This window comes from Sander vitreus, chromosome 13 (genome assembly GCF_031162955.1).
Source record: "Sander vitreus isolate 19-12246 chromosome 13, sanVit1, whole genome shotgun sequence".
Taxonomy (NCBI): domain Eukaryota; kingdom Metazoa; phylum Chordata; class Actinopteri; order Perciformes; family Percidae; genus Sander; species Sander vitreus.
The window spans coordinates 9,752,692-9,778,284 of NC_135867.1; the positions used below are offsets into that span (position 1 = coordinate 9,752,692).

General features: G+C 39.5%; 2 protein-coding genes across 2 annotated transcripts in view; one reads left to right on the forward strand and one right to left on the reverse strand.

Moving 5' to 3' along the window:
• stk32a (serine/threonine kinase 32A) overlaps positions 1-17,050 on the reverse strand; it is a 74,403-nt gene extending 57,353 nt beyond the window's left edge. Inside the window, exons 1-5 of the mRNA XM_078266535.1 lie at positions 16,962-17,050; positions 16,657-16,876; positions 14,930-15,492; positions 9,756-9,811; positions 6,315-6,466 (exon numbers count right to left, since the gene is read on the reverse strand). Of these exons, the coding sequence (XP_078122661.1) occupies positions 6,315-6,466; positions 9,756-9,811; positions 14,930-14,981 (260 nt within the window). The 5' untranslated portion in view covers positions 14,982-15,492; positions 16,657-16,876; positions 16,962-17,050. The remainder of the gene's footprint in view (positions 1-6,314; positions 6,467-9,755; positions 9,812-14,929; positions 15,493-16,656; positions 16,877-16,961) is intronic.
• Positions 17,051-21,081: 4,031 nt separating this feature from the next.
• On the forward strand, positions 21,082-23,808 carry cytl1 (cytokine like 1). Its single transcript, XM_078266700.1, has 4 exons — positions 21,082-21,234; positions 21,606-21,650; positions 21,914-22,060; positions 23,752-23,808. The coding sequence occupies exons 1-4, from the start codon at positions 21,082-21,084 to the stop codon at positions 23,806-23,808; spliced, it is 402 nt and encodes a 133-aa protein (XP_078122826.1).
• Positions 23,809-25,593: the final 1,785 nt, after the last annotated feature.

A 25,593-nucleotide genomic window follows, 5' to 3' on the forward strand; every position in this document is an offset into this window, starting at 1 on the left:
AAATGGTGCAGACTTTTTATTAGCCTTGCTGGCATCTGGTTTCTCTTTAGCCGGCTTGTTCTCTCTTGTCCTCTCTCTCTGCCTCTCTCGTCCTCTAGTTTGTCCCCTCTCTCGCTCTGTCTCGTTCTGTCGTTCCTTCAGTGTGTGCATCTGCTGCGCCACACATGCATTTCAATGTGACCTCTTGGTGGCCTCCAGGCAGTCAGTCTGATGGGAGAGCATCCTGTGTGGAGCTTTTAGAGGCAAAGGCACCCCAGGCCACTTCAGTAATGGAAGTCTCCAGAAACTACAGGGGCTCAGAAAACATGCCCTTACAGAAAAACTATCTCTCTTTCAAAGGTAAAAGTTATGACATGTACAGTAAGGCCACAGTTAATTCAAATACATTGCTGCAATTTCAAATTCTAAGAATTTAATAAAATATAAGGAGTTCCTCTTTTTCAGATACACAAATGATTCTATTTTGTCCTTAAATCAGGAAAGACATGTATTCATACTATAAGCAGATTTTTCATTAAGTGTCTGAATAAAGAAATGTTTCCCTTCTTTAAAAGTAATAGCACTATTGGCAATATTCCTAGACGTATCCCCTCTCTGAAAGGAGAATATCACTTGCCCCCATTCATTAAACCTAAATACCTATATAAGGTAAATGAAGTAAACCTCCTCAGTATAAGCTGTACGTTTTTTTTGTTAATTACCATCGATCTATTGAGCAGAAACGCCACATCAGTAAATCTTAGTAATAAAACGGCTAATCAAGACTTTGTTGTTCATCACAAGGTATTGCAATTACAGTGATAAGACATGCATACTATCCATACGTGCACGCAGACGTTTCCACACACACACACACACACACACACACTCCGACCAAAGCCCCTTGCTGAAACGGACACAGCCTGCCAAGCGCTCAGACTGTGACATGTTGGATCAATGCCGACAGCCTTCCGACCTTCCTCCCACCCCATCTTCCAACAACTCGCTTGACTGACAGCTCCCATCAGTCCATGTCTAAAGCTCCATGACAACACACACTCTCATCCAAAAATACATGCACACATCCCTTACAGACAAATCGGGAAATGAATGATTTTGCATGTGAAATATACTGTACATGAAAACTCTATAAAAAAAAAGCCTATAGTTAACAAGTGAGGCTACTTTTTGCTATGGTTTTACTTTAATTAAGGTAACATTTAGGCTTAGTAACAGTGCTTAATCAGGATGTTTTCTTATTATTTATACCACCACTGATTCTATTCTATCTTCCATTTCACCAGCAGCAGATCACCTTGACATCAGGCCAAATACTTGACATGCTGCTTTCTAGTGTTCGGTAATGCCTGCATCGTTTAATGTAAAATGAAGCTGTGACGTGCACATTTTGCAGATACACAAGGATACAGTTTGTACCTTAGGTACAAGCACATCTTACTATTGCTTGTAATATTGGAATTTGAAATTAAGCTTATCCTAGTTCACACCATTCATTCAAAATGTACCCTATACTAGGGCCTGTACCATACAACATATCTGGTGTACTAGACCTTTTATGTCAGGATGCTTGGAGGAATTCTTTTATTAGTTGCTTTTGTTAGACATTATGTCATTTCTGTTTGGTTTTCTGAGGAAAAAATGCACACGAGTGGGGAATAACTGAATTATGTCTTGCTCTGCATAGAAATGAACGTCATTAGTGCAATTGCATAATAACAAAAGAGGGACTCCCTGAAGCAAGAGAAGCTTTTACTCCACAAGGTTTCAGACTTTTGTTAATGTACTTCTTTTTTTCCCTTTGACAGTTACGCAATGACTTTTTTCTTTACAATAGCTTGTTGCATCATAGCAGTATTTGTCACAGAGGGTTAGACGTGGAAGATGTCATGGAATGAAGTGTAGACTTTGTTAAAAGCAGGTTGTGAATTCTTAGCAATATATTGACAAAAGTTGGCAGATATATTATCAGTCCCTCCAGGATTTTGCGATGTCGCGATCGCGCCAATTCACGCGAATTCGGCCAATCACCGCGAATTTGGTGCGACTTTTTTTGACCAATCACCGCAGCTTTTCCGCAAATTTGACCAATAACCTGAAGTTTCCCACAGCAGTCCCACGTGCACTCTGAGAGCCAATGACCAAGTGGAAGTGAGAACGGGTTGATCATTTCCTTGTTTGTGATATGAAGATGAGACGTGTGTGACTCGAACATCTCACATTTACCAACAAAACGTACAGCGAAAGACCGTGCAAACCATTTCAGACCGTACTGCCAACCTGTATACATTTTAACATCAATGTACGCCGTAACGATTTTTCACTCTAAAGTCGCTGCCGTTTCAATCCTGTCGGCTATCTACAGCGGGTGGGGCTGCAGCTCAGTTTCCGCCGCGACTGACGCTTGCACACACACATAAACACACAAACAGACAAACGCACAAACAACACACACAGTGGATGCAGGAAAAAAATGAGATGAGATGACACAATGACCTAAATTGAGGACAGCTACGCTTGTTATTGTAAGTGCAATGATAAGTTAAAGTCAGTACTTTATCAAACCGTATGAATGTGTGTCCCAGGCCAGGTTAGGAAATTAACTAACAATGTAAAGATCAACAAGCCACTGACACATATGTTCAAATTTGATTCATTCAATAAATTATAATTTTTTGTCTTAAATCCACCATTTTCATATTATACCAACATTTGGAGCATCCTGAGCCTTTTTCGTAAGGTTACTAGGGAAACTAAGCCCAGAGTAGTTTTATTCTCCCCAAAACAAGTTTCCTTTTTATTTTTAAAGAAGTATGCAAAAAACAAAATCGCAACTTTTTTGCAACTTTCACTGTCTCCCGCCACTTCATTGCAACAAACAAAGACATCACAACTTTTATCGCAACTTTTTACAAAAGCTCCCACAGAATCAGGCATTTTGGGCCGCAACAATCTCAAAAAAAGGCCGCGAAATCCTGGAGGGACTGTATTATGCTGTGGCCTAGTTTGTGAAGGAGAACATAAAAATGATATTGAAGATCTATCTCTTTGGTTGTTATTATGTTAGCATGAAATTATTCTAACATCAATCTGCCCTTTTGAACATTCACTGGGATAAATCCCATCTCAACTCCTAGCTCAATGGGCAAATTCATGGAAAGAGTAACAGTAAAAGTTCTTTATTTGTTAACAGTATGACAATGTATAAAATTGTAGTTGCTCTCAATATTCAACAGTTTTACCAGATGGCATTTCTGGAATATAAAAATAATTCAAGAACTTAACATAGGGCTTTTTTTTGTTGCAATGCTGTTAAATATTACTGCACTACTCTTTTCCTTCTCTTTGAAAACAAATGTGCTACTCGATAGAACACATTACACAGCCTGCGCTCAACACATCCATCACAATAAACAGCAAGCAGGTAGTTTCAAGAAGTTCCTCCTCCGTGACATTTCCTCCATCAACAAAAAAAAATGAACTGCAAAATCCGCAGTTAAAGAGGCAGCAAAACTGGAAGCTGAATACAGCAGCATCTGATGCTGGTTGCCATATCTCACTCTCTGTGTCCATCTCTGATATAGTGTGAGTGTATCTCTGGCAGTGCCCATAAACGCTCCCCTTACACAGTGGGACTTAGTGCAGCGCAGGCACAAAGGGCTGCCCCACCACTGCTGGCACATCAATACACTGACCGTACCACACACTTAATGCTAGTATAGGGATCGACCGATACTGTTTTTTCAAGGCCGATACCGATTATTAGTAGTTAATGAAACCGATAACTGATGTTTGGAACCAATATGCATTTACAGTGAAAATGAAAACCTAAAATCTTTAGGTCAAAATTAAGATTTTTTTTTTTTTTTACAAACTCCAACACAAAACTTTGTTTAAATGCTTTAAGCAATTATGTAATACATTAGAAACTTTCAACATAACACACATTAAAAGAGAGTCAGATAGTGTTGTGGGCGGGAATTAAGTCAAACTCAGTGGTGAGTGAAACCAAAGCAGAGGGACAGACACAGAGCTGTAGCCGAGCCAAAGTAGCACACTTTTTAATTAATTCACTTTATCGGTTATCAGGCAAATAAAATGGCCATACAGATAATCTGCAAACTGCCAAAAAACAGGCAGATATACGGCCAGGGCCGATAATTGGTCTATCCCTATGCCAGAGAATAAGATTCAACAAAAATCATACTTAATAGTTTGCATGGAGGGAAAATAACTTATTTGGAAGCTCATAGGTTTGTGTTTTGGTCCTGTGTCTTTGAAGTGCACTGTTGCTTGGCTACACCCGAGGTCATGCCCAGTCGCAAGTGCAGTGACAGCAAGAGGAGAGAAAAGGAAGAGAAGCAGGTGGCGAAGGAGGAAAATAGGAGAGGAGGAGGAAGAAAAGGAGGAAGGTGAGTGAAGAGAGGAAGAGGAGAAAGAAATAAGGACAGAGGAGAAGGATGAGAGGACAGGCCAGAGAACAGATGAGAAATAATGTTTTTTTGCATGTGTCTGGCTCAGTGTGGTTCATACGCTGCCTGCAGGTAATCTCTCCCCGTCTCTGACCTTGAGTGCTTACCTCAGGCCAATCATAACGTACGCCAACTCAACACAGTGAGAGAGACAGGAAGAGAGGGAGAGAGAGTGGGCACAGCGCTGACCCAAGCACATCTCTGGAGGAAATCACCTCCACCCAGGGGGGTTTACGCTGCCAAAAGCATTAACTTCCAATGGTTTTTTTGTCCAACGCAGCATGCAATCAAGCAAGAAAGCAAGCCCTGGCAGTGTTTGTCTGATGAGTCTGTACACCACATATCTCTATCCTTTGTTCACTTCCTCTGTTGTTTTCCCTCTCTACCTCCTCTCTCTGCTCTGTGGCTAGTCTCCCTTTTCCTGCTGTCTTTTCCTCCTCTTTTTACTGTGATTTTATAGTCTCTTCTCGTTCATTCCTACCGCGGGAGGGTTTAGTTTTTTCCCTCAAATTAATAATTAAAAGATAGCTATTCATTCTGTCCGAGTAGCTTTAAAAAAATATATGGAATTAACATGGGAGAAAAGGCAAGTAGGTGAAGAGAGGATAGAAAAGTGGGACAGAGGACAAAGGGTAGACGGGGGGAGGGGGGGAAGCTACTTGGAGAGCATTGGTGCCACAAGTCTCTTAGTATTTTCATCATTTAATCGTTAACATTTCCAGAGTTTATTTTTATAGGCAGCTGCCTACCCCCCAAAAGGGCAACTAGCGGACCTATAAATCAAAAGGAGGAAAGATAAATAATACTACAAATAAATAAATATTAGATTTTTTTTAAAACTGGACTGCATGACCGCGGCAGATATTCATCATCCTTGCACGTACATTCCCTCCTCTCTGCCTTGCTACTTGACAGAAAGAAGACCAGTGTGGCTTCCTCTCAAAACGTTGCAGAGTGGGAGTGCTTATCAAGAATTAATGACGCCTTTCAAACAGAAACTTAACAAGCCATACTTATCAGGCATCGCAAAAGTACGATTCCTGGTGCTCAATGACCACGGGCCGTTCAAATTATGATGAATAAGTTGCTGAAAGTACCTGATGAGTCATCTTAGATTAGCTTTCGCAGTATGAGTGAGCTTGTACAGTGTGAAGGCAAACACTTCCTCGACCCCCAAATGTGGTGAGGAAAACGAGAAGCTGCCAAGAAACGAGAGTTGTGCCCATAAAAGTTGAGCTCGGATCAGTGAGCAAACTACATTTTCCTTTTAGCAACTTCAAAGGGTGAGATGATCCAGATGGAGGCTTGAGAGTGTTCTTCAGTAGGCAACACCCTTTCTGAATGCATCTACAGACTCAATCCAGACCAATCTTTAATGACTCATGGTCCCTCTGTGTGTCTGTGCATTCACTGATTTAATAAAGAGGATACAATCACCATAAAAATCAAATGAGTGACAAAGAGTGCACTACAAAATCATTCAAATGACTGCTATGGCTGATGGTAATAACCAGTGTGAAACACAAGCCTTTGTGGAGACAATCTGCTGAAGTGGAAATAATTCATAGTGTGCTTAAAGTTTTAACAGCAGCATTCTCTGTGCATATTTAAAGGATGGAGGAGTATATTCTGTCAAAGTCAGTCAATGCTAAATTCATGGCAGTCAGAAGTCAGTTTGAATCCAAAAAGTAGCTATAGCAATTACATAAACAGTCTGTAAGAAGTGATCCAGGGTTATTTGCCATTCACAGGATGTAGGCCTAACTGATACACAGACAATGACTGTACTGTACTAATGACTGTACACACATTCAAATGTGTATTCGCTAAAGCACATTTGCTTACCAGAAGTTGACCAGGAAAGGATGTTCAAGGTTCTGCATTATCTGCAGCTCTTTCAGGACGTTCCTCACTTCGTTCCGCTCCACGCATTTCAGCTTGTTCATGTACTTCATGGCGTACATCTTCTTAGTGTCCTTCTTCTGTACAATGCAGACCTGGTGATAAGATCACATGAAGGTCGATTATTTCGCTGAAGTGGACAAAAATGTTCTGAATACTTCATTGGTGTTCTGCTTGTGCATCTGTCTTTTGCTTCAGTACTTTCAAGGCTGTTAAAAGTGACTCGTATATTGCTTTCTGCAAACTGTAAACAGCTAACATATTCATAGAAAATGATAATACAGTCCTCACTACCAATATGATAACATGTTAAACATTGCCATTTCTCTTGGGCAAAATTATATAATTTAAAAAATGTAGCCACAAAGTAAAGCTTTGTTTTGTCAGTATATGATCAGTGGTTAGTTATGTTGCATGACACATAGAAAACTGTTTGCTATTCAGCATCCCTTTAAAATGCCTCAATGGATTTGTGACATGTATCATTTCACCAGATTTAATAAAATAAACACTAGAAAATGATGAAATTTAGTTTAGCACATTGTAAAAATCTATGTACTTTTGAAGGATGTTGCAATACAAATGCGGTTTTTACGGTGGCCGACAGGGGCAAACGCCCTGCAACTTAAGAAAACACACACAAATAGACAAAACACAAGCAAATTAAGAAAACAACTTCATTAATTTGACAACACATGCTGCAAATACACACAGCACAACCAAATAGATAAACGCGCTGCAAATATCAAACGACGCAAAAAGAAAAGCATACAAACCCAGAAAACAAATGCAACAAAAAACGCAGCATCCAGATTACACAACGGAAGTACTCCAGACCTCTAGAGGGAGCAGCTAGTGGAAGAGCTGGATTTTCGACCCCACGCAGAGAGCGGTTTGCCTTTTTATTAGAGTCGGGTATGGCTGCAGCCTGGAGAACTCCATAGACTGTATATTAAATTCATATTATTATTATTATTAATAACATAATATATTAGTAATATACAGTCTATGCTCCCGTCTCAAGCCCTCCCGGCTGGTGCCGTCCCCGAACTTCAGCTTTTCAAAATAAAAGCTTGCGTCTGGTCCGCTATTTGTTTGCACTTTGGTGTGTTGGATGTTTGTGAACTAAACAGTACGGCAGTCATGCTAATGAATACAATAACTTTTTCAGCAGATGTCTTACTTACAACACGTTGGAGTTAGCAAAGCAGTTTTGTGTTTATATGTGCGAGCGGGATTTATTCAGATTGATAAATCCCACGGTAAATTGGCTGGTTTACTAAACAGGGAGGGACTAGAAATCCTGTCTGTTTTTTGTATTTCAAGAGCGAATTGCTCCACAATATGAAAACGGATTGATCACTTATTTTGTTGGTAACCGTTGTTGTATAATCACAATATTACACTTGAGTAGGCCTATACTTCAGTAATGCGCCTTTCGGAGCTCGAAATGAAACCCTCTCATGTAATAAGGCTTAAACAAACGTCAAGGTTAAACGCTGATGCAGTTTTAAATGTTTTATTACCACGAGTTTACAGATGTCTCTGCTGATTGAGTATCACCTGTGACCTGAGCCAAGACACACCCACCAAACGAGAGAAAACATATCTCAAACATAGACTTAATATTTACAGTCTATGCAGTTGCTCTCTCTCTCTCTCTCTCTCTCTCCCCCTGTGGGGTCGAAAAGAAGCTGTTCCACTTAGCTGCTCCCTCTAGAGGTCTGGAGAACTTCCGTTGTGTAATCTGGATGCTGCGTTTTTTTGTTGCATTTGTTTTCTGGGTTTGTGTGCTTTTCTTTTTGCATCGTTTCATATTTGCAGCGCGTTTATGTATTTGGTTGTGCTGTGTGTATTTGCAGCGCGTTTATCTATTTGGTTGTGCTGTGTGTATTTGCACCGCGTTTGCTGAATGCTGCATGTGTTGTCAAATTAATGAAGTTGTTTTCTTAATTTGCTTGTGTTTTGTCTATTTATGTGTGTTTTCTTAAGTTGCAGGGCGTTTGCCCCTGTTGGCCACCGTAGGTTTTCCATCATTCCCCCATATTTGTCTAAAGCTTTATTGCTTGTGACACATGAAGTGTTATATAGTGCAATAACCAGAAATGTTGTCTATCCAACAAGGCTGGATGGAAACTTCAGGATTTCTCTATAATCTCTGTGATCATGCATTTAATCCTCACTTAAGACGTTAAACTTTTCACACCAGTATGTTTTGCATTTCAGAGATGGGAAACTTAACATTGCCATTCATTAGAATTGCTCTATGCGTGTCAGCTAGGAAGATAGATATTTCTTTCAAAATTGCATACAAATGCTTTCCAACAGCATTTATGTATCGGTGGAAATAAATAGCATGCCTCGGATGTGATGCAGCAAAAAGCAGAATATAACACCTGGTGCAATCTGGGTAGCTGTCATTGCATGTATATATCAAAATGTAGCCTACGTAATACACCCTTTTGACAATGTGTCTGAGAATTGACACTATTTTCAATATGCAGAGGAGAAAATACCCCGTATGTATTTGTAGTGGTCCTTGTCTGTGTCGAAGCATCAATAAGCCAGTGATTACTGCTATCTAAGAGAGTGATCTCTGGACCAGCTGGCACAGTTAATCAGCCAAACCCTGATCACATCACTCCTCCCATTGAACAGCTTGCCATCTACTGTGATTAGACTGCTTATCTGTTGTTGGACAGAGTGCTAGATAGGTGCTTTGCGAGTCTGTGTTCAGTGTACATGCACATGTGAGTGTGCATGTGCGTCGCTATATGTGCTTACACGTACTGTAAGTGCCGATGTGAATTACTCTGCACTATTAAGACTAACAACAACGGGAAACATGGCTGCTATCACCTCAGATTTATGTATGTATTATGTATGTAAATTGAACCGTAAGGCTTTACGAGACAATGATAATATTGTACTGACAGAGAGGGTCATTATATATTGTTGGTAACGTTGCGCCTCATGTGCATATATTTGTTAGCATGTATTATGTGATATACATTTGATATATATATATTTTAAGGTTTTGTTTCATATGTATTGCATATTTGCATTGGTCTTCTTTTTAAGTGCATGTCTTGTAATGTTCCTTTTGTTATTGGATTGTGCATATAGTGTTTTGTGTTTAAATGTATTGGATAGGCAGGCTCCTGAGCAACACTAACGTCCTCCTGGAATGTGGGTTAGTTTCTTAGTGTCAGTGCTGTCTTTCATATGTCCTTTGGCTTGTTTGTTTGTACTTTTCTAAATTGTTTAGCATAGGATACTAAGCTATATTCCCATTTTGATATTAATAAATATATGTATCATTAAGCTGATTCCAACTAAACACATTTCTGAGTAACATGGGTACACTTTGGCAAACGTACTTACTTTTCCGAAGCTTCCTTTTCCTATTGCCCTCAGGATCTGGAAGTGGTCGAAATTCACTGTGAGAAAGAAGAGTGGAACATCTCTGTTAATTGATATTAAATACAAAACATACATTTACATTTCTTTAAATCTTTATATTACAGTATTATTTCTCCTCCACTTTTACAATAAGTTGATAAAACTTTGCAAGATCAACTCTACACATTTGCTGTAGTTTAAACTTTTGACTTTTGGATTTCAGCTTTAAATACATAAACTGTATATGCTAGCTGAAATTACACTTCACTCTCATTAAAATGAAAACTAGGTCATTTGATTACTATAAATGGAAATAGATGAATGTTACCAGTAGGTTCACTGTAAGGTTTGCTTTGAGCTAACAATGCAGAGAAGTCAAACTGAAGCAGATGGAAGTCTCCAGGGCAACCACAGGTCACTGACATTATAGCTGAGAATTAAAATAGCTTCTGCACAAAGACGCCTTTATAATCGTTGCTTGTTTTTGTTTACCGACTGAACAAAAGACCGCTTTTTAGCTCTCTTTTTGAGTAGCTCAATATCCTCTCAGTCTTATTGACTGATTGATTAGTCTTATTCTCTCCTCTGCACACTTATTAAACATTATATCACTCACTCACACACACAGACACACACAACCTAAACCAGAGCTTAACTCCCTCTCACTGTCCTCCATCTATCGACATCATTTATCGCCAATTGAAACCGAATGGGGCTGTTTGTTTCATGCTTCCATGACAACCAGGACAGAAGGTTTTCCCTCCATGCCGCTTCCCCAAGGATGAAACAGCTGCTGCCCACTCTCTGCACTCATCTGATCACACACACAGCACACACTTGTGTTCACAATCATTCCCAAAAATACACACTTATATTGGACATAAACATTAACGGCTCACACACACACACACACACACACACACACACACACACACACACACTCTCTCATTCTGCCTACAGTCACTCAATCTATTGGATGTGACAGTTAATGTTATGCTCTGTTAGTCACGTATCATTGGCACCTCCTCCTCTCGCACTATCTGTGTTTGAGTGTTTACACAAGCAACTCTGCAATGGACCATATGAGGCCCGCTTTATAATGCACACACAAACATGCATAGACTTACATATGATGTATACCAAACACACACAGCCACACACTGCAGATAAACATGGTCATTTTCCTGCTGAGCTACTTGGAGATTCGGCTCTGATGGAGAGAGAGACAGCTGTGGTCGTGGATGAGAGGGCAGTGATCACAGAGAGAGAGAGAGAGAGAGAGAGAGAGAGAGAGAGCGAGAGAGAGTGAGAGAGAGAGATATGGAGACTGTCATATTTTACAAGCAGAACTCTGAATGGTTTAATGTGCGGTATAGATGATGGATACATGAGCGTGTAATGATTGAAATCTGCACATGAGTAGAATTGACACATTGACAGCCTTTCCAATGCCTAAACTAACTGAGGAAGCCATCTGACCGAGGAACTCATCTGCTAGTCAATTTATATTTGACTGACACATGCTAATCAGTTTGGATTGAAGTAATCACGCTTGTTCAGTTTGAGTCTAACACAGTCTCTCGCGCCCTCTGTATTACTGCGCTGTACAGTATGTCTATGCATTTCTTTCTCTGTCAGCAGTCTCTGAATGTCCACACTAAGCCAACAACATTTAATAAATGCTGTCCGTTTTGGCCCTCCGTCCACACTAAAGGCTCTCAAAAACGGCCACCTAGGTGGTTTTCTTTATACTCGTACTGCTCATTTTGGGGTGCATATAAATCTCTGCAGAGACATCCACACTGGCCCTTGTGTGCAAAATTGACGTCTACTCTAATTTGAGCTTAAGCCTGTGTTTGTGAAACCGGGAAATGGTCTGCATAGTGGATGAACCAGAAAACCAAAAAAAGTTTTTATGGGCAAGGAAAAGCTGTTCTTTTGGCAAATTATGGCATAAGCCAGGTTTAGGTTTGTGTGGCAGTAAAGTTAAGAAGACAACTTTCTGTCACCTCTGACAGAAGTATGAGGCTGGTGTCATTCTTTATTTTTCTTATTGTCAACAAACCCCATGAAAAACAACAACAATGTGTTAGTCCATCTGTCAACACTTTCCAACTTCCCTACACTGTTGCCCCAAGCACATTCATACCTACAGTAGGGCATACATCTTAAAAAACATGCAGGGTGTTTAGCATAAAAATAATATACTCCTATACAAATTACGTATATTTTTTAAAAGGTCAGTAATTTCCTAAAACAGCGGCACTTTAGTTTTTAGTAAACCTATCTCAAACAGGAGTAAATTGTACTTTTGTTGGGGGACTATTTTCCGTGGTGGATTAACACACATTTGGTGCTCTTGGGAGTTTTTGCAGCAGCGGGATGGTGTATGTGGGATTGAATTTATATATACTACAGTGTTTATCTTCATCATAATGAAGGAATGTGTCAGCCAGTGCAATACGGTGGCTCATTGGTGCGTTTTTTTCTCTCACAATCAAAAAATAGTTATTTGATTGACGTCTCACTCGATAAACTCGAAAACCGGAAACCTTTTGACCTTTTCAAAATTAGCCGTCTCTTTGTGGACGCACTGTCTCACTCTGTCTCCCCCTCTCTCTCTCCGCCTCTCACAGAAGCCTGTAAATCACGTAAGGACCCACCAAGGTGGGAACATCAGAGCTCAGGCTGTTGCTCTGACAACTGAAATAGAACCCATGGGTCCATGTGCCACTGATATGAATAAAGCATGATCAGCAGTAAACAGGGTCTGTCCATTAACCAGAGTCTCCTGGATACACAAGGTGGAAAACACGTGACACATAAGGGAGAACATGTGGTGCACACATCATTCTCAGAGGAGAAAAACATGTCTTGACAGAGTCCACCTTCATGCACACGCCTTTCTGTAAATCAACTAATATGGGTTGAGTATGAGTTACAAAATATGCTTCTGTCTCTGCATTGATGCCACCAAGGAAAGCAGTCTATATTTGTTCTGCAAATAAATCAATGCAACATTTAAGTTTAATTACAGGAATAATATCTTTTTTGCTGCTGCTTTTGATGTGAAATATTTATGTCTAGGCTGTTGGGTTAATTTAATTTTTTAAACAGTGAGGTTTAAAAATGTAAACTAAAATGTAGCTATAACTGTACAAAAGCAGTCTTTGACACAGCAAATTACAATATGCCACAAGAGTGGCATTAAATATTTATGGGCATCCCCAATCTTACATTCATTTGTGTCTAAATATGTTCTAATATTAATATTTTGTGTGTACAATATGGGAGAGAGACACATTTTTGCAAACGTGACCTGATGGTGGTGCTACTCTGTGCAACAACGATCTAAACCGAAAAGGGCTCGACCATTTATTTAAATACCATGTTCTTGGGCCGGCCTCTAGCTCACTCAGTAAGAGCGTTCACCCCATGTTTGTTGAGTCCAGCTGAGCGGCGCAGGGTTAAATCTGACCTGCTGCCCTTTGCTGCGTGTCATCACCCCATCTCTCTCCCCCTTTCATGTCTATCCACTTTCAAATAAAGGGAAAAGCCCCAAAAAAATAACATTTTCTTCATAACTTTATTCACAGTTTTTCAGCTGCACAGGAACTATAAATAAAAAAATCACCATTAGCTAACCTCAGAGCATTAACGTTCACTAATATATTTTTTAAATGTCAGCATTTATTAATGTTTAATGTTGAATTAACAAACAAACATAAATTCCACCTCTGTGGCCAATATCACCTTGAAGCAACCTTTAACGTTTCTGAAGTGTAAAGTGAAAACTCAATTTGCATCTGTATTGCTACTCCGACGGAGAGCGCATGATGTATACTCAACACGCAGTGACCCGCCTGGTTCCTCTCATCAGTGAGGGGGATTACTTTGTTTCCAGTGAGCGGGTCTTTTTCTAATTCCAAACAATGTGTCTCTCTGTTTATTATTCTCCTGCCCTCGGTGAAATCGCCCACGCTGTTTGCAAGAGAGAAATCAGGACGGTGCACTGTTTCATTAACTCAGAGATTTCTCAGAGAGTTCAGAGACTCTCTGTTATGAGTGACATTTCCAGAACAGCACGCTAGATGACTAAGCAGCAAGGTTAACTGTGAATAATGATTTCCTCTTTGATAGAGGTTGCCTCCAGTGAAAAAGAGAAAGCCACAGATTTCATTAGGGTGTGATGCAGTCATTTGACAGACTTAGGGTGAAAAAAAAAAAAAAATGGGTTTGTCACACAATAATGAAATACGTATTTCAGCAGACAAGCAAATAAATAGAAATATGAACCCGTCAAATGGGTTAAACTGAAAACAGATATTACGGCTTACAACTTTATAAAAAAAACAAACATGTATCATCATTTTCATCTAGGATACAATATACACAGAAAAAAAAATCTACAGTAAGGAAACACCTGGGGAAGCCACCTCACTTCTGACTAAATCACTGACTCATGTAACACTGACTTAATTGAAGTCCTTGGGGTGAAGCCAGAATAGAATTCATTTCAGAGACTGCCTTGAACCGATAAATTCACATTGTATTATCTACTCAGGTCACAAAGAAAAAGGAAATAAATTTGAAAACCAAGGGCTTTGCCAGTCCAAGTTATAACTCCTTTTTGATGGCAAAGAAATATGAGACAATAACCTGGCCAGACTCAAGCAATTTTGAATAATCATGAATATGAAGACATCCAAACCAAAGGCAACATTAGAGAAAAATGTCCAAGAGTTTCATGGATATCTTGAACAACTTTGTATTCTATTCTATGCGCTCTATATGTATATTTGCATAAATATACAATGCTGTGGCCATATCAAAGGAAAATCAAACTACAGCAACAAGGGGTAATCACTCTTTTCCGTTTGCTGAGGAAGAATAGTGTGGCAGACCTAATCAGCAGTACATCAGTCGCAACCATTTACTATAAGTGCTCTTAATTTAGTTAGCTAATAGGAATAGCTTAACACATTGATAAGGCTGCAGAAAAGATGGACACCCTGGGATAAGGCAGTCACACAGTGAATTCTACCCACAACTTTTGTCAATTTGTTTTACCCACTTTCCCTGTTTATCATCACTCCATTTGAGCCCTCAAAAGTAGAGAAACTAAAAGGGGAAAAGTCATATAATTTATTACTCACCCTCGTCTGTGTCCTCGGTGACTGGAGCCTTGCTGGACTGTCCGAGCCCCATGGCTGCTCCTCTTACAGATTCTCCTGTTCTGCTCCCTTAGCTTGACTCAGCATCGAACGGCCTCTCCCTCTGAGACGCACTCATAGCCTGGTCAACCCTAGCCCCTCACACAAAGATACACACACACACACACACACACACACACTGTCTCACGTGCTGGACTGCTCAACCCTGACACACACACATACGCAGCAGCTGGCTTGGTTTTGCTGACTTGAACGGGTCCTGTTTTCCTCTTAACTCTCCACCTTGACACAACCACACATCATTGCACACACACAGAGTGGAGGGCTTGGGGAACAGTAAAGCCACTGAAGCACACACACACACACACACACACACACACACACACACTCCAGGCAGTACTGTAATACTACAGTGTAAGTTTCCTGTCTGTCTTCACTTTTGTTTAGATGAATGCAGGCAGCAGACGTACGACTTTCGCCAGGCAGGAGGAAGAGGGTGGGTGATGTGTTTGCAGCTGTGACCCTCTGTTGACTGAGAGTCTAACCTGTGAGGGGAGGCAGAAAAACATGACACCACCAGCATGATGAGGGAGGGAGGGAGGGAAAAAGTAAAGGTAGAGCCTCTGAGACATGAACGGCTCGACACAGTATCTAATGATGAATGGAAAGACTGACACTGAATTTTCTTAGATCTTAAGATACAAAAAGAAGAAAACAAACAACCTTGCTGACAAAGTTAAATATGTCCTATCATAGCAGGTCAGCAGTAACAATGTTAAGGACTTGATTGGACAGGAGGGAAAATGACTTTAAATATTTGCGGGTCTCCTTCCTAGTTCGTTTCCTCCTCCTTTCCTTCATCCGTCATTTATCAATTATTTCATTTTTATATTTTAATCAAACCTCATCCCAGTGGAGCACCGTCTGCAGTGCATGCGTGATGAATGGTATGATCGTTTTTCCCATTAAGAGCACAAAATTGGAGGCTTTTGATTTATAGTTTGCTGGTGTTGTGAGCTGTAAATGGAATCGCTCAGGCTGCCCTCTTCAGGACAGGAGATTTTATGAGTTACTACGTTTTGTTCCAGAAGTAGAAAAAAAAAAAAAAAACGAAGCTCTGCTGCCTCATGAAACATGTAGGCTAAGCCGAGAAATCAACTCATGAAATAAATTCACATCACAGAATAAATGAATCATGTGTGCATCTTACAATGTTCTATTCCTGTATCGTCATCATTTAAGGAGTTGGACTGCCATTAAGTAAGTTTATTTTTATTTTTTTAATGGCTTTAGAATCTCCTGTGGTATTAATAGGCTACACTATTCATATCACAGCTGCATTATGTGGTTTGCTATGGTATTATTATGACAGCTTGTCCCATTACATTATATCAAAGGAAAATGAATAACTGAACTGAGTAACTGAGATGCATTTTAGGGTTAAATAGACAAACTTCAAGTCATCGTGGCAACATTCAATCCGCTAGGGGAAACCCTTTCATGAATGTCATTCCCACACTATGATAGTGCCACCACAGTATAGCTGAGTATCCCTTTTGGGTTAAATGAAATATTAAAAAACTAGTGCGGAGAGCTGCAGTGCTAAACTCCCCGCAGAGGACATTGTGCTCGGAGCTCCTTATCTGATCAAATGGGCCAAACATGCGCTGAATAGAAAGCACCCCCTGCATCCAGCTGTGGGCACCTACCTCTGAACGCCGCCGGTTAGTTGAGCATGGGACCATTTCCAGCCCGGTTTGCTGCAGAGATGTGAGGCGACAGGAGAGCAATAGTACAGCTCAGAGCATCACTTGTCCGGTGTTAGGACGTCGACGCACCGGGACACCTGCCACCCAAAGAATGGAATCAAACAGCGAGACGTGACTTGCGGGAATGCGCCGACCGAGTGCAATGCGAAATCCCTTGTTTCTGCAGGACAGAAGAGGACAAAGGCAGCAGAGATGGGGTTTAGGGAGGGAAACTGCTCGGTGCGTTGCACTGATGAGAGACTGACCTCCACATAGCCGCCTGTGTAATACGCTGGCCTGGCCACCACCGTGCGTCTGGAGAGGCACGTTTCATAGGCTGGTCAGGCTGATCTGCTGTAGCTGCGGGACTGAGGTTTCCCTGTCGTTAGCGTTCACTCATTAATCTCTCTCTCTCTCTCTCTCTCTCTCTCTCTCTCTCTCTCTCTCTCTCTTTATAAAAAATAAAAAAAAAGTTGTATACACTGATGCATTTCTTAGAAAGATACCAAATAGATTACAATTATATTTTCAAAAATATTACAAAGAAACCATTGTGCCTGTCATAGTTACAAACTACATTTACAGGCTATACATTGACAGTAGCCTACAATCAGTTATTCATCGCAGAGTCACCATAGCCCCTGTAGTGATTTTCTTCTGGGTTGTATCCTAAAATTAGGAGGTGATTGTCAGAATATCAACAGCCAATCAAATTAGTTTCCTATTCCCATGGAATGTACAAATTACAATTACAAACAACAATTACAAATATCAGTATCACGTTAAATTTCGCATTGCCTCATAACACTGTACTTTATTTACATATGTAGGGAATTATTGTCTCTCATGTTGCCACCATGGAGCCAGAGGCCATGATCAGCTTTAACACAGCGCCCCCCAGAGCTGATACTGCTCTGCTTGGCACTTCAGCAAGGCAGATTGTCGAGAATGCTGTTTCAACCTGGTGCCCCCCCAGGCGAGAGGCAGTCTCTTTATAGAGGAGCTGAGATTGCTGTCTCATAATAGGCTTTAAACTTATATGGAAATAGTAATTATACAAGGGGAACAATGGACACTAATGTCTCTCTGGTGTTCGATTGGGAGTCTGTACTGACCTTATTGTGCGTTATGGTATTTCTTTCTTTTTTTTAATCTCCTTTGGCTTCAATGTAATATTCTGTATGCTCTGTGTAGGCCAGTGAGCATGATATATAGTGACTGTTACTTCACTTATCGTTTCATAAAGGTCTGGAGTATATCATTATGACCTTCACTTCTATAAAGTTTTTTTTACAGTGGCCTTCACATTATTCACATTATGTGTGCCAGCTCTATGATTCATATGCAATGAATATCCAGGACTTTAAAACCAGAATATGTGATTGCCGCATTGGAATTTGCTGTCTTTTTGGCAGATTTCTGTAGTCCAATTTCTCATCATGCATTAACTTCTTTGGTCATTAACTACAAACTGTAAAACACATCCGTCCATTTTAAGGACTATCACCAGTGGCTACTGTTGATTGAGCAGGCCAAGGTCGAGAGGAGAATGGCTGAGTGATGGGACTGTGGGAACAGAGATATATCTTATACAGCGCACACTGCACTTTTTCTTTATGCCTCTCCGTCATGCCAAGACACACACTCAGTGTGGGCCATCCGTCTTCATACGGCGGTATAGGGGACAGACCTCCAGCTCTCAACACAGGCTATGACAGGTGGCAAGCATAACTCAAAAGCAGGCCATTCCCTTATCGGGCGTTTGGCAGCATCAGGCGGTCTACTGTGATGAAATGAGTGATGACATTGTCATATCACACCTGGACAGAAACGGAGTGCAGCTACTGAACACGCAGGAGGCCTCAGCATGTGCCAATGTTAGTCCTAGATTTGTCAGTGAGGATATTTATTTATTTGCTTCTAAAGAGAATCAGTCATAGATAAGTCCTGGTTATATTTGATTCAGATGTTAATTAATGAATGAAAATGATTTGCTATACTTCAAGATGATGCATAAGGACGCTGGACTTTAAGACCGCTCAGGAAGATGTAAGGAGTTTAAATGTGTGAAATTAGCCACATCTAGTGGATAAGAAAGACATATGACAGTGGCTGATGTTAATACAGCTGGGGTCTTATGGAGATATAATTTACAACATATATCACTTTCATGATCAGTACAGTCATGTTCAATCAACACCACCCTCCTCCCTAATGCAGAAATTCTTCATTATGGAAACACGTATCAGGGTACAGGCTATTAAAGCTTTTCTATTTATGATCTGGTCCCTTTTCAGTCCTAGGGATTTCCATGGATTCTTCTAGGCAAGGCAGTTTTTTTTGTTTGTTTTTTAAGATTATTTTTTGTGGCATTTTGAGGCCTTTATTACCACAGGACAGATGAAGACATGAAAGGGGAGAGAGAGGGGGAATGACATGCAGCAAATGACCACTGCGTGGAGGAGTAAACCTCTATATATGTGCGACTACTCTACCAACTGAGCTAACCCGGCCACAGGCAAGGCAGTTTTCAGCACATTTCATTTCAAGCAAAAACTGAATGTGCTTTAAATTATAATGCGCACAGCAGCAAATAACATGTACAGAAGAATATAAAATATATGGTACACTTAAAAACATGCAGCAATTTCATTCCAAAGGTGCTATATACTGTACTGAGTTGGGATCTTGAGACAAAACAAAAGTCATTGTCGTGTTTTGGAAGTCACCGTGCAGCATGCACATAAGCTTTCAGACAATACCCAATTGATTCTAGGAGATTAAATGTATGGGAACAAATCTTGAGTGGTGGAAAGTAGCAAAGAACATTTACTCATTTACTTAATATTGTACTTGATTACAATTTTCAGGTACTTTGCTTGAGTATTTCAATTTGTTTGGCTATAACTCTGCTTCACTACAATTCAGAGACAAATATTACACTTTTTATTCCACTACATTTATTTGAAAACTTACTTCAGTAGTATCTTTGCATCTTTAGTTAAATAATGCATAATGCATTCAACATATAAATGATCATGTATTATTATAGGTTAAAATAAGATAAGATAAGATAAGACTATTTTATCCCTTGGGGGAAAATCATAAAGCTGCTCAGCAGTGGGTAAAGTAATTCAACTTAGCACCACTTTCACCAACATTAAAATGATGTACACATTCATATGTTCTAATATTATGATACACATTATTCTGAAAGGGTCCATTCTGCATAAGTAGTACGTTTACTTTTGATGCTTTAAATATTTGTTGTACTTTTACTCAACAAGTAAAAGCATGACTTTTACTTGTGTAGTTTACTTGTGGCAGAGTATTTCTACATTGTGGTATTTCTACTTTCACTTATGTAAAAGTTATGACCACCATCACTGCAAAACTGATTTAAGCAATACCATGCTGAATATTCCTCCTTTTCTCAGGCAAATTACTAACGTATGTCTTCCCAGTATTTGAATGTTTGGACAAAAATCACAGCTCACTATCTTCTCGAGCAGGTGACACGGTGCCTTGCAAAAGTGTTACCCCCCCTCCTGCAAAATCAGTAATTTCATTAGCCAATAATCTCTGAGCTAGCTACTGAACAAAGACATCAGCTAACATTTTTTGACACTATTAACACTCTGATGGAACTAAACCTGACACTTCATAAGTCACAGTGATAATGACCAATTTGACACAATGTTCTAACATTCAGCAATTTTAGTTTCTTACGTTTTAATTTGGGTTCTAATCTGCGCCATAAAATTACCAATTTCTTCTCTGGTGACTACCAACGTTAAACTTCACAACCGCACTCCTGCTCTCCCTCTGACAGATTAGATAGCGACTCAGCCAAAGGCGGGAGTCTGGCACAACCACCTCCGATTAGCCAAAACTAAGTTTCTGTTAACTCTTTCCTTGAAGGGGTAACAGGTGCATAGCATTGGTGACGACACAGGATATTAAACCTGTTTCAAGCCCTTTGAACCTGTAATTGTTTGTCCTCTGTCACTAAAAGACATGTTCGCAAACTCCAACTTGAAGCACTAAAATTGATTTAAAAAAATAAAATAAAATCAAAATAATAATAATAATTTTATTATTAGAATGTTTAGGGGGGGCTGAGATGAAATTTAGTGGGGCTTGAGCCCCCCTAAAAAGGGTCTAAAATCGCCAATGTTCTCGAGCCTGCTTTGATTCCTCCATAAAGATCAGTGCTGTCTTATCTGACACAGTGGGTTGTCGCCTGTCATTCTTCTGGAGTTGCATAATTATTTTGGAGTAAACAGAGGGTGTGTTAAAATCTGTCCACATGCATACGTGGCTGCATGTGTGCATCGGTGACACAGACAAACAAAGGTTCAGTAGTGCAGTAGGTGTAAGTGAGTCATGTTCATCTTTAACCACTTGTTGCTTGTTTCATCTTTTGTGCCGCTGGCACTAAGCTACTCTTTCTACCCACCAACATGCTACACCAAGGTGCTGAGCATGGCACGAGAGCTCACCCAGTGGGCTGCAGATTTGAAGAGGGACCCTGAAACTGTAAGTTAGCTGCAACTATTATAGATTTTTTTTTGCTTTAACACTAAAGTTGTATTTTGCATATATTCTTAAATGGTCTTGTGTACTTGTTTGTTGTGTATCTAGTGTGTTGTTATATATTGTACTAAGGTCCACATTGGAGATAATAGTTATTTTATTCCTTCATGTATTATCTAGATACAGATATGCAGCAATTTAGTTTAATCCCATCAAATCAAAACATTGTGGGTTAAATGTAAACACATTTTAGTAAGGTTTAATTTAGTAATGTGAGACACCTGGGAGTTCTTAGAGTAGGGATGGGTGTTAAAACATTAGATTGTCCTGTCGATGTTCCATTTTTAAAACTTCATTTTGTTCTTTTCATCCAGAGTTACTGCATGGCACACATGCCGGATCTCTACCTTGATGTCCATGTAAGTATGACTTCAAATTCCCCACGATTGTAACAAAAAAGCTACTTAACTTACACTAGATTGGATTTGTTATTATTGTACATAATTGGCATATGGAAATTTACATATTTTGAAAAGTAACCAGGGTTTAAATTCCAGATACTTTTCTTCAATGTTTATCTTTCACACTCTATTTTCTACACTAACATCTGTGGAATTTTGACTGAAAACCTCAGCTGTAAATCAAGCAAAGGCACACTAATTGCTACTCATGCCGAATGCAGAATGCCTGTGTGATGTACAAAATGAGGACCTACATCTCCCTGGTGGAAGGCCTGCGAGATCGCCGCTGCGCTTACACCAGAGAAGTGAGAAAGCTGGGTGTCACTCTTAGACAGCTCTTCATCATCATGTCAGAGAAATGTCACGGGGTAAGACGAGAACAAAGGTCTAGATAAATGTAACACAGTGAGACTCAAATGGTGCCACAAAGTTGTATCTGTTTGTGCCATTAAGCAAGTAAGTCAAATTAAATCTGGTAGGACACAAAGTAAAGCCCAGTGAAACATCTCGTGGAAAATACAGGGATTTGTCTTTTGTCAATGGGACTGTACCATTCTTGCAGTGGCTGCAGACGTTAAAGGTCCTGTGACATGCTGCTTTTTGGATGTTTTTATATAGGCCTTAGTGGTCCCCTAATACTGTATCTGAAATCCCAAAATTCAGCGTTGGTGCAGAATTACAGTCACTAGAGCCAGTCCCACAATGAGCTTTACTTAGGATGTGCCATTTCTGTGTCTGTAGCTTTAAATGCTATTGAGGAGGAGGGGGGGGCAAGGTGCAGGGTTGGGGTGTAGCCTTGACCAACTGCCATGCTTCGCTTGTTTTCAAGCCATGATGTCGCTCTCTTTCTCATGGGCGGGCCATATTCTCTGGGCGGGCAAAGCAGAGAAAGGGGAGGTAACCTTCCTCCTTATGACGTCTTGAGGAGATTCCAGATTGGCCCATCTGAGCTTACTTTTTCTCAAAGGTGGAACAGGATACCCAGGGCTCGGTTTACACCTATCGCCATTTCTAGCCACTTGGGGACCATAGGCAGGCTGGGGGAATGCATATTAATGTTAAAAAAACCTCATAAAGTGAATTTTTCATGCCATGGGAGCTTTAAAGGCCCTTATAGGCATTGCCTCATTTGTGCATTGGAAAGTATGCTAATGTCTCAAAATGAATATGTTAAAGATTAATTTATGTTAAAAAAAAATCCCACCTGTACATTAAATCAGTTTGCACAGAAATTATTTTTTTGTACATTATATAAACTTATAATGGAGTACAAAATGTGCTGTTTCTGTGAAGAGAGAAAGTAAAAGTTGTAGGAGTTCCTCTAAAATGCCCAGTTGTTATTCCCTTGTTCCCCATCTTGTTTTCTTTCACTGTACATACATTTAAGTACCAGTAACCGGTATTTATTTTATTGGTATTTCAGATAAATCAAAGAACTGTCCATTAATGCATATTTTTAAGTCACGTTTTACTGATCACCTGTCTATATCTACTGTATATCCACATGAAACAGAAAAGGGAAAGCTGATGAGATGCGTTCAAAGTGACTGTCGGTTAATGGATCAGTTCCACAGGATTAAACAGGGTTTATGATGCAGATTATAAAAAACATTCAGTTCTCTGTGGATGCTTGAGCCTTCTCTCCTGAACTGTTACTGTAAGTCAGAACTGTGTTGGTCTGCGCTTGGTTTCCATAACAGACCGACATGACCTGTCTGTGCAGACCAGGCCACAATGTCTCGACAAAGGGTTAGGGTTAAATCATTTTAATTACGGTCATTTCGGTAAGCTTAAATAACAGAATCATTTTTTGACCTCTAATTAAGGTCAATTATACTGGAAGTACAGTGTAAGTGTAAGAATACACATGTCATGTGATGATTTTCTTTTGAGGATTTTTATACCTGCAGTTTCAATACAGATAACAATGCATTTAATATGAATGCACACGGAACTGAGCTGCTAACAACATGGGAAATATCAATCCTGAATAAAGGTCTCATTCAATCACACATGCTTTACCTAAAAACGTCCATATTATCTTCATTTTTTTTTATAGGACTTGGTGTTCACGATCTATGACTGTGCTGCACTGGAGCGCTATCCTGGATTCTGAGATGAATATATATATATATATATATATATATATATATAACTGTCTGATGGCAAAACAGTCCTTCTATGTGCATTCTTCAAACATGTGCAATGACTGAAAGAAACAAGACTGATGTAAAGTTTAAATCTATGGTAACTATGGTTTGTTTTACTAAAACTGTACTTTAGTCATCTGTTTTCTGACTATAATGAGGTTTATTGCCACTAATTATCACAGCTTATGGAATCTGACTAAGTAAACATTTCATGTAATAAACTTTATTAAAACACCTTTTGTTATTCTCATTTAATAGGATGTACACATACAAGTGTACTAGAGATGTTCCGATACTGCCTAAAACGCTGGTATCGGTATCGGGAAGTACTGGAGTTTATGCACCGATCCGATACCACGTAATAAAGCCCTAAAGAAAATCTACGTTAAGTAGTTTATTTATGTTCTTTTTCCGTTATAACTGACTGTCAAACTGCAGAATAAAAGAAAGTTCTGTGGCATTCATGTTTCACAAAGAGTTTAACCTGAGCCAGACCGACAACAAAGATATAAATAATATCACATCCATACAGGGTTAGTAGAATACAGTTGTTAAAACATAATAAAATATATGACACACTGGTATCGGATCGGTACTCTGTATCGGCCGATACGCAAGTTCAGGTATCGGAATCGGTATCGGGAAGCAAAAAATGGTATCGGACCATCTCTAAAGTGTACTTCAAGATCTTTGCTCATTAACTAGCCATGATAAACAATATTTTGGGCACAAGTAGGGCTCTACAAAACACAACAATGTAATTCATAGCATCCAAAAAATTATAAACGCAAATACACACAATGTATACCTTACTTCTTCTAACAAGATATTTCATTTACTTGATTTTATTACTTAAATATTATATATAAATGTATTATTTCCACCTGGGATTTTCCTCCTGGGAAATGTCAAAAGGTTTTCAGTGACAAACGATATATTGTTGTGAAATTCTGGGTATTTCTTAATCGTCATCATCCATCATTTATTGTTGTGCGAATGGATCAGAACGACTTAAAGTCAACAGGCACTTTGGCGATCTCAGAGGGAGAGAAAGTGCATTAAATTAACATGCTGGAGCTTAATTAATTTGGACAGTTTTGTAGTCATAAGAACTGTACAAAGTACACACATATACAGTACAGTGGTGACAAGTCATTAGTATGAGGGGATTAGTAGGAACCTCTGTGGGCTTGTATGGACTTGCATGAGCTTGTCTCTTCACTGTAGGTTCTTTAGGGATTTACAGGAGTTGTGATGAAGTCTCTCTTTCAGTTTGTGTTGAGAATTCAAAGTAACATAACAGAACGTTTAACAAAGTGGTGGTTTTGCAATAAGTTGGAACTTAGATAACATGACATATTTGCCTAAAATCGATACATATGAAATCAAATCACCTCTAATTAAAGTGAAAAATATCCTGAAACAGTAATAAAACTGCTGTGTTTTCCAACTCATTTAAACAGCTCACTGCCACCAATGGTCCTCTCCATAATTGGTAATTTGGCAGTTCATTGTTTGTCTAATCTATCCGTAGAACTCTGAGAGAAAATTACTCGTGCAAATTAGTAGGTGAATGAAGGTCAGTGAGTTTCATTCTAGAGTGCTTTATGCACTCTGAAGGAAAATGTTATCTGAAGTTTATTGACAAATATGACATCCTCCTTAAATTTCAGTATTGATTTGAGTTTAATTTTAATGGCAACAGTCATTTATACCGAGTACAATGGATCAGTCGTTCTTCAGAAAGTGCA